Here is a 16,786-nt window from a genome sequence, read left to right as displayed (position 1 = left end):
TTTCATTATATTTATATGATTAGGGAAAAACCAATTTACTACAATAGCCCTTGTCAAAAATTCACCATCAATAACACCCTAATAAACGTACTGTGTGTATTGAACAATATGGGTGAGATATAAACCACAAAGTGCAGTAACAAATAATCATTGCACTGTAATACCAAACATAAAAAATTAAAGTGATTTTCTACATGCAAATTAAGAACAACCAACTATCATGTTTCTGGCCTTGTTGGAAGTTGTAGATGTTTTAAACGTGATAAATCTATCCATTGTATCAATGTTTGATTGCTTATGACCGTCTAGATTTCCTTTTATGTATATAGAGTCACCACGAAAATTAGGTGGGCATAAAGTTTAGCGTAGAAAATGGTATAAATCAATGAAAATGCATTTCTTAGTTCTCCTTAAAACGGCAAACAAAAGTATCATATGATACAAATCAGAATTTTGTAACCTCTCACATAATCTCGGCTTCACATGAATTTTATTTGACCTGCCACATCTACTCGGTTCATTGTGGTTCAACGAAAACAAAAATAATACTAACAGGTAAAACAGCAAGCAAAACACAAATGAAACAACCTTATGTAATATACCCTTTTATCCGACTTTGTTATCTCGTTAATCGCTACCTTTTATGCACAACTCATTGTCTCTATATTTGAAGAGACCACCGCATCATTCTTGTAACATGAGCATAAGACATTGTGTGAGCATGAACCAACACCTACTTTTTACCTGAAAATTCCCTGAAAACCCAAAATCACCGGACTCTTTCTAAGATCTTCACCAATAAAATTCACACGACAAAAAATAACAAAAGAAACTACCACCATATGGCTGCTATTGAAACCCCAATATCGATGCACTTCTTCAGCAACACAAAGTACCATCAATATCCCCATAAGTTTTCACGAAGATGCACAAGAGAAACAGTAATTAAGACATCATAATACTCTAGTTCTAAGAGATTTGACAATACTTACAAGGAGATCACCAAGAATCGCCATCACTATTGCTGTTGTAGTTTAACTTATCCTCTCTATAGTAGACACCTTGACCATCACCATTGTCAGAAGATGTATAAAGCCCCTGGAGATCCTCATCTGCATCTTCACTGTAGACCTCCATCTCACCGGCAAACACAGGCTCTCCATCGATGTCTAACCCATGAATCTCCTATGCTTCAGAATCTACATTTAGGGGTTCTGACATATGGTTCGAGAAAATTTACGAGGGTTGTTTTTCTTTTCGTCAAGATAGCAGTTGTACATCACATCCTCAAACTCTTGCCTCTTCCTCTTATTCCTCTTTGCATCTCTTGCTCTCTCTTCTCTCTTTATCGAATCATCACTGCTTTCCTCATATTCTTGTCCTTCACAGTTCTCTTCTTCATCTTCACTATCACTTTCAGTCCCACTTTGATTCTTCCCCCATGAACACCCACTCTCACCTCGTCGCTGAAGTCTCTCCCTGTTTTGACGTGCATCAACAACATCTAATTTTCTCATCCACAACTGAAACTCCTCATCATTTTCAATCCTTAACCTTTGAAATTCTTCTCTCTCTTCTTGTTCCTTCTTCTTGGTCTTCTCCAGACTCAGATAAGCGATCAAACTCTCCATCTCTAAGCTTTTTAAATCCTCAATTGCACTCTTTGCATGTCGCATTGCATCGGAATTGGGTGGTGATTCTGGGTTACCTCCACCGGCGGAACTGTTTGCAACATCGGCCATCTCCTTATTCCTTAACCTTTTTTTCTATGATTTCTGTTTTTGATTTAATTTGGTATAATAATCTGTTTATCACCATGTCTCCCTTAAATAATGGTGGTTTTTTTGTTCTGAATCACATATTATATATTAAATTGAAAGGAAATGTTGTTAAAGATTACAAGTTAAAATTCATTAAAAAGAGAATAACCAACTACATAGGCATTAAAAGAGAATACTAGCACATTCTATAATATGCAATATCAGGCAATTCTATTCTTGATAAAAACATGGTCTTCCATAGTAAATTTATCTTTGACCCGCTACCAGTAGAGCTCCTTTTTTTTGCAGCTGCATCTGCAGACAAATTAGTTTCCCTGAAACTATGCCTGAACTGGATAGAGTGAATCTTAGCAATTGCCTTGTTCCATCTCATTTTAACAAACCATGGCATTCTGTTTTCTGCAAATTCATTTACCATAGTTTTGGAATCTAAGTTGATAATTATATCTTGAATATGCCATTCTACAGCTAACTCAACTGCACAGATGATGCATATACTTCTGTAATGTAATTTGTTGAAATGCCAATTCCTTTAGAGATAACTCCCAATACTTGACATAAATGATCTCTTATTACTACTCCTAAACCAGCAGCTCATGGATTTCCAAATGATGCCCCATCACAGCAAAACATGACAACTCCAGTATTTCTTGGTATCCAATAGCAAGTTTTAATGCAGTGATATTTAAGTTTCCTTGGTTCCAATTTAAATAATAGAATTACATGGTCATCAATATCAGCACCCCACTTGTGGCTTTTAATTTTGAATCCTCCTTCAAAGACTGTCTTTTTAATTCTTCCCTTGAAACTTTGAATATTTGGCTTAACTTGCTCAAATAACATCTTTTTTTTTGGAACCACAGTTCTTTTAAGATTGCACAAGCAGCAACACCCCAGCATTCTTTAATGAATGGACTCTTTCCTTTAGCATTATTCCACACTTCTTCAATAGTTTTAGGAGTTTTAACATTGAATACAAGACATATCCAACTCCATATTTCTTTACTGAATTTGCATTCCCACAGAAAATGATGCATATTGTATGATTCACAAATATAGCATCTAGAAGCAAGTTCAAACCCTCTTTCAACCAGTATAGTATCATCTACATATATTCCTTGAACTAGTTTTCAAATGTTGTTTGTTATAGAAGGATGAAGATATGAATTCCAGATTTTATCGTAACAATGCAAATGTTGTTCTTTATTTCTGATTAAATTTATGGCTGAGGAAGTTGTGAAGTTACCTTTTATGCCTCCTTTCCAAATTATGTTATCATTTCCAATGCCAATTTCAGGCAGAGTATAATCTGAAAGAATGAGTTTAATCTGACCAGATAAATTCCATTTTCCTTCCTTGATTAAGTCTGACACCTTCATGTTGATGTGAGATTTTACATAATCAGAATATCCAACATATTCAATGATAGGAGAATCACTAATCCAAGAACCAAACCAGATGGATATTTTTTTACCATCTCTTATGCACCACCTTATATTTTCTTTTAAGTGATTCCATACACATTTTAAACCTGGCCAAATTGATGAAAGTTGCCAACTATTCTTCCACTGTCCATGTTTATATTGGTATTTAGCTTTGATGAACATAGCCCGTTATTCACCACAATTTATTATTCTCCACAGCAGTTTCATTAATAGTGCTTTGTTAAGAACTTCCAGTCTTTGAATGCCCAATCCACCTTCATTATAAGGTGAACATACCTTCTTCCATGAGAGAGGTTTAAACTTTCTAGTATCTCCATATACATACCATAAAAAATTCATGATTATCCTCTCACATATTTTGATTATTGATTTTGGCCACATATACACTGATATGCTATAGATTGGTATACTACTGAGTACTGATTTTATCAATACCAACCTATCATTAAATGACAGTAGTTTACCTTTCCAAGTAGCCAGTTTCTTTTGCAAGATCTCCACCATTGGCCAACATTGTTGAAATTTTTACTCTGCCAGCTTGTAAAATTACTCCTAAATATCTATCAGGTAAAGAACTTACTTCTATTTGCATTAACTCTTTAATTTGCATAGTCCTTGCATCTGTTATTCCATCCACAAAGAGCTTGCTTTTACTTTTATCAATCACTTGACCTGAAATTTTCTGATACTCTTCTAGAATCTTCATCAGATTTTGAATGCTTTTCTTTGCACCATTACAAAATATGAACATATCATCAGCAAAGAACATGTGAGAAGGATGAATTCCATTTCTTATTACCATTGGAGTTATGTTGCCTTCAGCTAACGATTTGGATATATTTCTACTAAGAACATCTTCCATTAGCACAAAAAGAATTGGAGATAGTGGATCTCCTTGTCTTAATCCTCTACCAACTGAGAAGAAACCATTAGGACCACCATTTGTCATTACTGAGACTTTTGCAGATTCAAATAAAGTACTTAACCATTGGAACCATGTGACTGAAAAACCATATTTGATTAAAACTTGGAATAGAAATTTCCATCTCACAGAGTCATAGGCTTGTGATATGTCTAACTTGAGTCCAATATTACCTCCTCTTCTTTTCTTCTTCATTTCATTTATCATCTCAGAAGCAAGAACTATTTGGTCTTGTATATTCCTTCCTTTTATGTATGCATCTTGATGTGGAGAGATGAGCTTGTTCATAAGATATGACATTCTGGTTGTGATGATTTTGGTGAAGATCTTGAAACTTACACTGCTCAGCCCAATTGGTCTAAAATGTTGAGGAGATCTAGCACTTTCAATTTTTGACAAAAGCACTAGAAAATTTGAGTTTAAGCCCCCTGGAATAAATCACCTTCCAACAGAATTGGACTGCATTTACTACATCAACTTGAATTACTTGCCAACATGACTTATAAAAACTGCCTGAAAAGCCATCTGGACCCGGAGAACTGTCAGGATCCATTTCAAAAATAATTTTCTTTATTTTTTCACTTGAAGGAATTGCATCCAGCATTGCTTGATCTTCTTCTGTTATAGATTTTGGAATTACTCCAATTAAAGATTCTGAAATGTCTACCTCTTTAAATTTGAATTTTTCCTCAAAGTAATCAATAAGTATTTTGCAATTCTACTTTGATCTGTGACAATTTCATTGTTAGCATCTTCCAATTCAATAATGGAATTTCTAGCTTGTCTTACCTTCAGCTTTGTATGAAAGAAGCTTGTGTTTGCAGAGCCTTCTTTGACCCATTTGGTTCTTGCCTTCAACTTCATCATTGTACTTAATTGTACTTCTTTAGAATTTAAATTATTTTCAGCTTGCACTAATTTTTCCAAGAATTCTTCATTGAGAGGATTAGCATCAGACTCCTTCATTGCATCTTGAACTTCTTTTTCTGCTTCTTTAATTTGCACATTCACATTACCAAAAACTCTCCAATTCCAATCTACTAAAACTTTTTTAAGCTTTTTTAATTTGCTCTAAAACACAAAAACAGGGTCTCCTTCAATTTTTTCAGACCAACTTTTAGTTACTACATCCATAAAATTGGGATGATCTAACCAAATCTTCTAAAAATTTTGTGGAACATTTTTTGGTTTAGGACAAGTAACACACCCTCCCAGTAATGGTGAATGATCAGATGCTATTCTCATTCCAACCTTATAACTCCGTACTCCATGTTTTTGAATCCATAAATTGTTAAATACTGCTCTATCAAGATTGCATAAGATCCTTCTTGCACCATGCTGACAATGTGACCAAGAGTAATCAAGTCCTGATTTAGGAGATTGATGAAGTTCACATTTTTCTAAACAAGTGTTAAACTCAAGCATATTTCTAGTATTAGCTGGCTTTCCTCCTACTTTTTCCATTGATGTTGTGATGGCATTAAAGTCACCAATTGCTAGACAAGGAAGTTGTAAATCACTTATTGCTTCCATCTCAGACCATAAAAATCTTCTTTGCACAACACCCACATGAGCATGAACCCCAGACACCAAATTTTCCCTAATGATGACTGTAATCATCTGACTTGACATGGAGACAACAGTTGATGTAGGCAAGTTCTTATTACAAAACAACCATATGTTCCCTTTTTTATTTGATGTTGAGTTATGAATCACCATATTTTGCATTCCTGGAAGATTCAACTTATTGCAGAAAGATGCACTACAATTTATTTTTGGTTCAGCTATAAACACTAAAGAAGGTTGAAACTGATTTATTAAAGACCTTAGTTTATCTTGAGCCCTAGGTCTTCTCAGACCCCTAATATTATAGAAAAGAACTTTCATTGCAAGGTATGGAGGTCCATAAATAATGGTGGAGGATTAGCCATAAATGGACTTTTATGGCATTTGCTCAAGCGTCTTGTCACTTGGCTATTCAATCCACTTCAATGTCATGCGCAACCCTTTAGAAACCATTATTACTCTACTAAACTCTATTTTCAAAGTCTAATTTTAGACGCTTCATTTGCCTTCAATCCTGTTGGGACTGCTATTAAGAGGTGCATCCTTAGGTCACCTAATTATGAAGAGTTTATTTGGGTTTCAATTAAAATTGTTGGTTTTATGCAGATTCAGAGTAAGCAGCACCGGTTGAGAGGCACTTTTGCTAATTGGGGTATGATCAGTAGTTGGATTATTCCTCACACCGCTCAGGCCAACATTTTTTCTTACTATACAAAAAAACCCTTTTCTCTCAATACATGTAAATCTAATAATAACCCCACCAAACCTCACTCATACAATTACCATCCTTCAATTTTACCACATCCAACGGTGTTTATGACATTTGGAAGGTTGTGCAATGATTTTCTTGCTTACCAACTATGTCAAGATAAAGCTCTTAAATACTCACCAACCCTTCTATGCATCATGCTCACGTATAGGCAATAGGAAATACGTGAGGATAAAAATTTTATGTGGCTTGTTTGGATATACCCTTTGTATGGTTCTTTTCTACAAGACCCACGTGATATCGAAGCCTAAGTCCCTTTTTGCTTCTCCAAAAGAGGGTACCAAGTGGTCTAGTATCTCTGATAAGGGCTCTTACAAAAACTGGGAATCTTACACAAGATTATATCATTCTCCATCCATTTACTTTTCAGACTATTTTCAACTCTCTCAGTTTTCCCATTTTAAGGATCATTCCACCTTAGATGACATCTGTTGGCTGCATCTTCATATTTGTTTGATAGGATCTGTGAATATCAATACTCTGCGGAGCACGTGTCACGGTTTCAGTGGTCGCGTGCAAGATAACTATATAGCCCTTGCTATACAGATGAACCCGAGTAGAAGAATACACCTTCGCATATCTATTTTTATCTTATCCCAATAAGGGATACCTCGACGTCCAAGATAGAAAAGTAAATCCTAGTCTAGGGAGAGGCAGCTGGCGAAGGGACAGAGGTACATGACATATCTAATCAGCATTAAATGCACAAATCTTATGACTACTAATTTTCCTATAGTCTACGTAATGTAAACAGCTCAGAGGATCGGATACTATGTAGTAATGATACCTCTGTTGAAATGATGATACTAAGTAATAAATGATATCTAAGATCACGATAATAACAAAGAATAATAATGTAACTTTAATACTTCTAAGTTATCATGAGACGCAAGATATTACGTGGTTCGACTTTCGTCCACGTCCATGGGGTAATGAGTGATTTGTTTGTATTAAGTTGTGGTGGTTCCAAAGATCTTAAATGCTTCCCAAAGTAATAGAGAGAACTCAAGTTGAAGTAATTACTTAAGTTCTAAACATTAAAGAGGTATAAGCTTAAGACTAGATCTTCTTCTACTAGGAATTGAATGCCTTTAGTTTGTTGGTGAGGCTTGGTATTTATAGCCCCCTCTATTCCAGGTATATCTTTGCTGTCTTTGGATCCATCGTTTCCTGATATACCTTTCGTACAAATGGTACCTTCATTCGCCGCGTGCTTTCTCCAGTCGAACTCTGCTACCTCAGCTAACCCACGTTCCTTCGGGAACTTCCCAACCTCAGTACATATTATACCTTCGTTCACCGCCATCCTCCACCAGTCAGGTTACGCCACATCATCTCTCTCCACGTGCTTTGATTGTGCATGTAGATAAGAGATTTGTGCATTTAATTTTGATTAGATATGTCATCTACCTATGTCCCTTCGCCAGATGCCTCCCCCTAGACTAAGCTTTACTTTCTTTCATATTGGTCGTCGAGGTATCCCTTCTTGGGATGAGATAAAGTAGATCTGCGAAGGTATCCTATGCCACTTAGGTTTCTCTGTATAGCGAGGGCTACACAGTTATTCTGTATGCGCCCATTAAGATCGTGACACGTGCTCCACAGAATATTGGTATTCACAAATCTCTTATCTACATGCTTAATCTAAGCACGTGGAGAGAGATGATGTGGCAGAGTATAACTGGCAAAGGTTAGCAGTGAACGAAGGTACAATCTATACTGAGGCTGGGAAGTTCTCGAAGGAACGTGGGTCAGCTGAGGTGGCAGAGTCCGACTGGAGAAAGCATGTGGTGAACGAAGGTACCATTTGTACGAAAGGTATATCAGGAAATGATGGATCCAAAGACAAAAAAGATACACCTGGAACAGAAGGGGTTATAAATACCAAGCTTCACCAGCAAATCAAGGGCATTCAATATCTAGGAGAAGAAGATCTAGTCTTATCTTATACCTCTTTAATGTTTAGAACTTAAATATTTAATCCAACTTGAGTTCTCTCTATTAAATTGGTAAGCATTTAATATCTTTGTAACCACCACAACTTAATACAAACAATCACTCATTACCCCGTGGACGTAGACAAAATTTGAACCACGTAATCTCTTGTGGCTCATGATAACTTAGTACCATTACATTATATCTGTGTTCTCCGTTATTATTGTGATCTTGAATACCTTTTATTACTTAGCATCATCAGTTCAACAGAGATATCGATACTGCTTAGTATCTGATTCTCTAAGTTGTATAGATTACGTAGACTACGGAAAATTAGTAGTCACAGTTTGGCACTAGAAGGTTTTGCTCACCAACTTGAGTTTTTATGTTCCTTTGATTTTTAAATTACGCATCTTCTTTAACTAATAGATATGATCTCTACAACGATGAATCTCACTTTTAGTGATTTGTTTATCCGTTCTTTACGCAAGTTCTCTGAGTTCATAGCCTCTAAAGACTCAAAGTTTTCGGAAAATACACGTTCACAAAACGTTAAAACTTTTGTTTTGTACTAAAATAACCTTTTACGACAAGGTATCCTCTAGATCTGAGTACCTCTGACTGCAGAGAAATCTCAGTGAGAATTTAAGGAAAAAGGATCTTCCAAAGCATTTAATAAACTCTTTTCGGGGAAGATCTGACACCCCTTCTGATTTGCTTTCAACATTTAAGATTGTTTTCTCCAAGGGTGTCATAATATATTAAATAGCCATCTTTTCAGACGTCATTCTCGTACTATTTTTGAAAAAGATGCTTAGCCATCTTCACCGCGTGCTTTCTCCAGTCGAACTCTGCCACCTCAGCTGACCCACGTTCCTTCGGGAACTTCCCAACCTCGGTACAGATTGTACCTTCATTCACCGCCAGCCTCCGCCAGTCAGGTTCCACCACATCATCTCTCTCCACGTGCTTTGATTACGCGTGTAGATAAGAGATTTGTGCATTTAATGTTGATTAGATATGTCATCTACCTTTATCCCTTCGCCAGCTGCCTCCCCCTAGACTAGGCCTTACTTCTTTCATCTTGGCCGTCGAGGTATCCCTTCTTGGGATGAGATAAAGTAGATCTGCGAAGGTATCCTCTGCCACTTAGGTTTCTCTGTATAGCTAGGGCTATACAGTTATTCTGTATGCGACCACTAAGATCGTGACAAGTGCTCCGCAGAATATTGGTATTCACACTTTTCCCCTTTTCTTTCATATTATACCATTTGGTAGGATTAGAAGAAAAATTCCCGTAGCGTCGCCATTTTAGCACGTATCGGTTGGATGGTCCCCACATGTCCTTTCATGCAATAACTTCCCCTTGAATTTCGGGACGTCCAAAATTTTGGATTCTCCAGCCGCCTATAAGAAGAGAATAACGAGGAGGAATTTTCATTAACTCATTTTATTCCCCTCGAATTGTCGCTCTCTGTCTCTTTCACATAGATTTTTCTTCCGCTGTCAACTGTTGATCATCCTTTTGATTCGCCAAGGCTCCTGTTTAACACTCGATCATCACATACAAGTAAGTGATACCCTGCTTCTTCTCTGGATGTTTGGATTTCCGTCTTGGATTCTCCTTGCTTCGACTTTGGTTAATTTTCATTGAATCGACATTGATGTTTTTGGATGTATGCATGCGTTATTTGAAGATTTTGTTGTGTTCTCCATGTTGCATGAGAGTTTGGGTTTGTTTTCATTTCGTATTTTGATATTGATTCTGCCAAGGTTGTTCTTCGTCTGCAATTTTATTCATGGTGATGAATATCCTTCGATTTCGTCTTATGATGGGTTTAAACCACTTTCCTTGGTTGGTTTAGTTAAAACCATGCCCAAAGTATGCCTGTTTTTGCCCCCAATTTTCTTTTGAGTTGACTGTGATTTCAGTCCGCCATTGTTGATGGGATGCTCTTCCTGCATGTGTTAGGGATAATAAGACTTCCGAAGAAGCCTACGAGGAAGGAACTGAGACCCTCTTCATCTACTGATCCACCTTCGTGGATGAATGATCATAATTCTATGCTATCTCCACCCCCTGAGGATACTGAGATACCTGTTGGTACTGAAATGGTTGTGGTTCCCGAGGCTGTTGCGGACCCCGAGGTACAAGAAGTTGCTGTTGAGGATCTTCCACCTCCTCCTCTTCACTATGAGATTCAAAGGCTTCATCTGCGTGATGATAGACACATTTTTGTGTCCGATTTGTCTCGATTCTATATATTGTTAGGGCTCATTTTTGTACTTATTATGGTGTTTTATTTATTTGTAGGTATTATTGGCCAATAAACATTTTTGGAAAAAATTGGCTCGAAAAGTTGTCGGAAAGCACCCGGAGGACATTTGCTATTCGGACTCTCACTTTGGATAAGGGGTAACCTAATTACTAAGGGGCATCCCATTTCCAGGCAGTTGCTAATCGCACCCCTACCCTGGATAAGGGGCAACCATCTTCAACATTTCAAAAACCAGGTTTTGGCGGGAAAATAGGTGCAGTGAAGAACAGATTTTGGCAATCGTGATTTGGAGGAGTTTGAGGTCGATTAAACCTCTGATTTTCATAGGATAGACTCCTTATGGGTCTAGGAATCTGATATGGGTGTTTAAATCGATTAGACTGGGCTTAATTGACGGATTTTTATCACAACAGAAAATATGGAAAATCACGTGTGTGACCTGTTTTAGGGAATTTTAGAGAGATTAAAGTGCTGTAAACTTTCCCAAATATTTGTATCCATCTAAGAAAGAGTTTAGAATAAAAAGGAAAGCTCAGAAACGCGTAGAAATTCTAAAACAAGAAATTGCTGCAACTTGGCCGTAAAGAGAAGGAAAGAGATTTTGGAAGATTTGGGAGAGATTTAATCGGTATTTTTGATATAAATAGATGTCTTGGGTCATATACAAGAGGTGTCGAGAGTCTGGGAACCTAAGTAGAGCCAGAGAAGAAGAAATCAGACCTTTACCAAACTCTGTTTTTGCTGCTGCTGCTGCTGAAGAGGAAGAACGCGAAGAACATTGACGCACGGGAAACAGTCGCAGAACAGTGTCGTTGTTTAACAGCTGAAGAACATTAAGCTGTGCAGGACAGTCGTATTCTAGGGTCTTAAAATCAGCGACAAAGCAACAATACTTACAACAGTTTTCTGTAACAGTTCCATTGTAACAGCTGTTTTGCAACACCAATACACTGTTGCAAACAATCTGTGTTATTACTTTTCACTCTTTTAATCATCTTTTGAGAAACAAATACATATTTTGAGATCATGATGAGGAGCTAAACCCCATTGCTGAGGCGATAGAGGAAGCTATTTTTCCAACAAAAAGTGGTATATTCTATTTTATCTTTTTATTTGCAATAATTATATGATTATTTGCCTTGAACTATTATTGAATATGATTTTTATTTGAGTGATTGTGATCTATTTTGATGGAGTATGCTTAGTTTTAAGACTTTTGATGCTTCATACTTGGTATTTACAATTACTACTTTTGAAAATCTACTTGTTGCAATATTTTAGAATCAAATTAAACGAGAAAATTGCATAAATATAAGTATTGGTTTAATCACTTTGAACTTGGAAAATAGTGGAATATTAGCCTCAGTGTTTATTTTAGTATTGATATCATCTTTGATTGAGTTTGCTATAATTTTTAGTGAGTTTTCTATTTTAATATTAGAATTTAAGTCTAATTAATATCCTTCACAAGTCTGAGAATCGAACCACTTTTACCACTATCTACAAATCACATCAATTTTTGGCACCGCCGACGCGGAGTTGTTTTTACGGTTTTAGATTTATTTATTTATTTTTTATTTATTTATTTTTTTGTCCTTTTTTATGTTTTTGGGTATTTATCTTGTGTCTACAAGTTCTGGATCATAAAGAAAATTGAGCCAAAGAGTTTGGTGATTTCATAAATACTTGGAGCTAAAGATTAAAGCAAAAAGAACAGAAAAGAAGACAATTTTATTTTATACAATTTTAGTTTAGGGTTTGTTTATTTTCTTTTGAAAAAAATTTGTATTAGGGTTTATTATTTTTGTAATTTTTCTTTATTTTTTTGGACTTTTGGAGTTTTGGACTTTGGGATATTATTTTTTTTGTTACCCTACGGAAGGGTACTTTAAATATAAATTGTTTGCAGAGAAGGAGGACAATTACGATATTGTCTCTGCACCTTGGGTTCGTACACTAGACATTGGAGTCAGTGGCCCGAGTCGACTAAAAATGATTCATCCCCCGTCTGGAACGGGAGGTATGATTCTAAACACTCGCGAATCCCCTGTCAGCGAGTTACTGGACTCCTTCGTATGCATATATGTTGAGGACTGAATACAGACATTTATTTTTCTAGTAAAGGGCAAGGCCTGGCCATACAAGATAAGGGTTCGGATTTCATCACCGTTCTTTTCTTGCCCGCTTTAGGAACACGTAACCTACGCGAACCTAAGCCTAAAATTTTGACTAGAACGAGACCGATAGGTAACGAGCTTAACAGGAAAGTCATTCGAAAAATATTGGTTACTCTTTTAAGCATACTTCGAAGTTCTTGACGGTTTATGTAAGTTGAATGCGTGACTGCGCCGCCTTGTAATGCCGGTGAGGCCTTGGGTATCAAAGATCCATCGAGATTCCCTCGCCTCTATTCAACTTACGTTAACTCGAATTGATTTCAGAGGGGTTTGCTTAAATTGTAACGAATTCCCGTTCGAAGGATTAGAAGCTGGTCTAGAAACAATCTAAGTGGAGCCATCATGCTTTTTGTTTGCTAGAAATCAATAGGTTTGATTTGGTTGAGTCGGACTTGATCTGTGTTTGCTTACCCTTCCAATTTAGAAAATTTTATTGTATGCCTGAACGTAAAAGAGACGCACTAGGTAGATTTGTTAAAGAGAAACCTAGTAGTTCGAAGTGTCTCGATTACCTTAATCTAGAAAGTCCAACTTTTGAAGAGTTTGTTTTTGAACGTCCTTTGACTGGGGACAGAATCCCTGTTGCTCTGATAGTGCCAGAAATGGCAACTTTGAAAGCTTTGTTGAATCCAACTAGGATTACCCGTCCTTCGTGTATTAAGTTAGCTGAAACGGAGGCACCCTATGAACTGAAACCTGGGACCTTACAGATGCTCCCAATCTTTTTAGGGAAAGAAAATGAAAACCCTTATTACCATGTTAGGGATTTTGAGGAAATTTGTAGTACTCTAAGAATTAGAGGCTTAGATGATGATGCTTTGAAACTTAGGTTATTCCCATTTTCCCTGAAAGATAAGGCCAAGTCGTGGCTGTATAGTTTGGACTCCGAGTCAATTGAGACATATGAACAACTTACATCTGCCTTTTTCAATAAGTTTTTCCCTAGGCACAAAACATCGTCTATTAGGACGCAAGTATGCACATTTTCACAACAAGAGGGAGAATCTTTATATAGGTATTTGGAAAGGTTCAATGATTTATTATCCCAGTGTCCTCATCATGGTTTAGAAAAGGTTAGGCTAGTTCAGATCCTTTATGAGGGTTTAGATTATTCGACAACGACCATGGTTGAGTCTCTATGCACTGGTGGATTTGAAAACCAAACTGTTGATGCGGGGCGATGGAATTTTTTAATGAAATCGCCGAAAAAACCCAGCAATGGGAAAATAGTAGGGAACCCCAGAAAACAATTCTTTTAAGTAGAGGAAACGTTAATAGGGTAGAAGGAGGCTATGAATCAGATGCCAAAATTGATGCTATAGCAAAAAGGTTAGAAGCCTTAGAAGTGGGCCAGACTAGTGGTAGAGTGGAGCCTTTTTGGGAAGGCCAGAATATTGAAGAGCAGGCCAATGCTCTTTATAATAATAATAGATTTGATAACCGTCAAAAGATTGACCCATATTCAGAAACCTATAATCCTGGTTGGAGAAACCATCCGAACCTTTCGTGGTCTAAGGGCCAAAGTCAAGGTCAGTTTAGTAATTCTAATGCTCCCCCAGGTTTTGGCTATACTAAGAATCCTTCAGGACTAGCTCAGTTTCAGAATCAGTCAGATAAGAAAATCCTAAGTTTAGAGGAATCTCTCGCCTTGTTAACTCAGCAAACTGCAAAATTCCAGTTATCCGTAGAACAGAGTCTACAAGCTAGTAACAGGATAGGACAAGAAAATAGTCAGGCTATTTCCGAGTTAAAAACCCAGGTTGGTCTGATAAGTGATTCTTTGAGAGAAAAAGGTAAGTTTCCTAGTCAAACACAACCCAACCCTAGAGGAGTTCATGAATTAGGTGCAAAACCATCGAATCAATTGAATGTTGTTAGAACCCTTAGAAGTGGTAGAGTTGTAGACAATAAGGTAACCATGCCCGATAGTGAACATACTGTAGTTCACCCCTCAGGATCTCACCTCTCAGGACCAGTAGCTGAAGAGACTGATAAAGTTTCTGATGATGTGAATTCGGTTCCTGAAAGGTCTGATTTTAGGCCTAGAGCCCCATTTCCTCAGCTATTAGTACCAACAAAGAAGGAATCGAACTTTAATGACATAGTGGAGGTTTTTAAGCAAGTTACCATAAACCTTCCCTTATTAGATGCAATTAGGCAAATTCCTGCTTATGCCAAGTTCCTTAAGGATATGTGTACGCGAAAGCGAAAACTTAGCGTCCATAAGAAAGCCTTTTTAGCTAGTCACGTAAGTTCAATCATTCAGAACACCACAACTCCAAAGTACAAAGACCCAGGTTCTCCTACCATTGCTTGCACAATAGGTAACTTCCGGGTAGAAAAAGCTTTACTTGACTTAGGAGCCAGTGTGAACTTACTGCCATTCCATGTATACTTACAGCTAGGACTTGGTGAAATGAAACCTACTCAGATGACACTGCAGTTAGCTGATAGGTCTGTTAAAATCCCTCGAGGTGTTATCGAGGATGTTCTTATTGAGGTCGACAAGTTTATTTATCCAGTGGATTTCGTGGTCCTAGATACCCAACCTGTCCCTGACCCAGAGAACCAGATACCTGTGATTTTAGGTCGCCCATTTTTAGCTACGTCTAATGCGATCATTAACTGTCGAAATGGTGTGATGAGTTTATCTTTTGGTAATATGACTATGGAGATGAACATTTTTAATGTCAGTAAGCAACCTCATGAGCTAGATGACACATGTGTTGAGGAGGTGAACATGATAGAAGCCTTAGTTCAGGAGTCATTACCAAACATCTTGTCTGAAGACCCATTAGAAAGTTGTCTATCCCATTTTGGTTTAGATTTTGACGACGATAGCACTATTGAACAGGTGAATGCTCTATTAGATTCTACCCCTGTGTTAGACACTGATAGATGGAAAGCTAGGTTCGAACCGTTACCAGTTTCTGAGACTACCCTAATTCCTTCTTTAGAAGAGCCCCCAAAGTTGGACCTTAAACCACTACCCGATACTCTAAAGTATGTGTTTTTAGGCCCATCTGAGACTTTACCTGTGATTGTAGCTTCCAATTTGGATAGTGATCAGGAAAGTAGGCTAGTAAATGTACTTCAAGACAATAAGGAAGCTTTAGGGTGGACTATAGCAGACATTAAGGGTATAAGTCCTACTGTGTGTATGCATCAGATTCATTTAGAGGAAGACTCCAAACCTTCTAGGGAGATGCAACGTCGACTGAACCCTAACATGAAAGAGGTAGTTCGAAAAGAGGTGCTTAAGTTGTTAGATGCGGGTATTATTTACCCAATTTCAGACAGTAAGTGGGTCAGCCCTGTTCAGGTTGTCCCCAAGAAATCAGGTATCACTGTAGTCCAGAATGATAATAATGAATTAATCCCAACCCGAGTGACCACGGGATGGCGTGTGTGTATTGACTATAGGAAATTGAACAAGGTCACAAGGAATCACTTTCCCCTTCCTTTTATCGACCAAATGCTAGAGCGATTAGCTGGACATAGTCACTATTGCTTCTTAGATGGCTACTCCTGTTATAATCAGATCGTTATTGCCCCAGAAGACCAAGAGAAAACCACTTTTACCTGTCCCTTTGGTACCTTTGCGTATAGACGCATGCCTTTCGGGCTATGTAATGCCCCCAACTTTTCAGCGTTGTATGATGAGCATATTTTCTGATATGGTAGAACGGTTCTTAGAGGTCTTTATGGATGATTTTTCAGTGTTTGGTTCATCTTTCGATGAGTGCTTGCATCATTTGACATTAGTGTTGACTAGGTGTAAGGAAAAAAATTTAGTGCTTAATTGGGAAAAATGCCATTTCATGGTTAAATCAGGAATTGTGTTAGGGCACATCGTCTCTTCAAAGGGTATAGAGGTAGACAAAGCCAAAGTTGACCTTATTAAGACTTTAC

At 37.3% G+C, this 16,786-nt stretch overlaps 1 protein-coding gene across 1 annotated transcript; it reads right to left on the bottom strand.

Moving 5' to 3' along the window:
* Positions 1 to 1,956: 1,956 nt before the first annotated feature.
* Positions 1,957 to 5,867, bottom strand: LOC113306045. Its single transcript, XM_026555031.1, has 6 exons — positions 5,328 to 5,867; positions 4,938 to 5,219; positions 4,662 to 4,815; positions 3,691 to 4,576; positions 3,028 to 3,218; positions 1,957 to 2,258 (listed from the first exon to the last, which is right to left on the bottom strand). Exons 1-6 carry the CDS (start codon positions 5,865 to 5,867, stop codon positions 1,957 to 1,959), a joined length of 2,355 nt encoding a protein of 784 aa, XP_026410816.1.
* Between the last annotated feature and the right edge of the window lie 10,919 nt (positions 5,868 to 16,786).

This window comes from Papaver somniferum, chromosome 8 (genome assembly GCF_003573695.1).
Source record: "Papaver somniferum cultivar HN1 chromosome 8, ASM357369v1, whole genome shotgun sequence".
NCBI classification, from domain to species: domain Eukaryota; kingdom Viridiplantae; phylum Streptophyta; class Magnoliopsida; order Ranunculales; family Papaveraceae; genus Papaver; species Papaver somniferum.
Note: the sequence above shows the minus strand (reverse complement) of the source record. Positions and strands in the feature narration are given on the sequence as shown.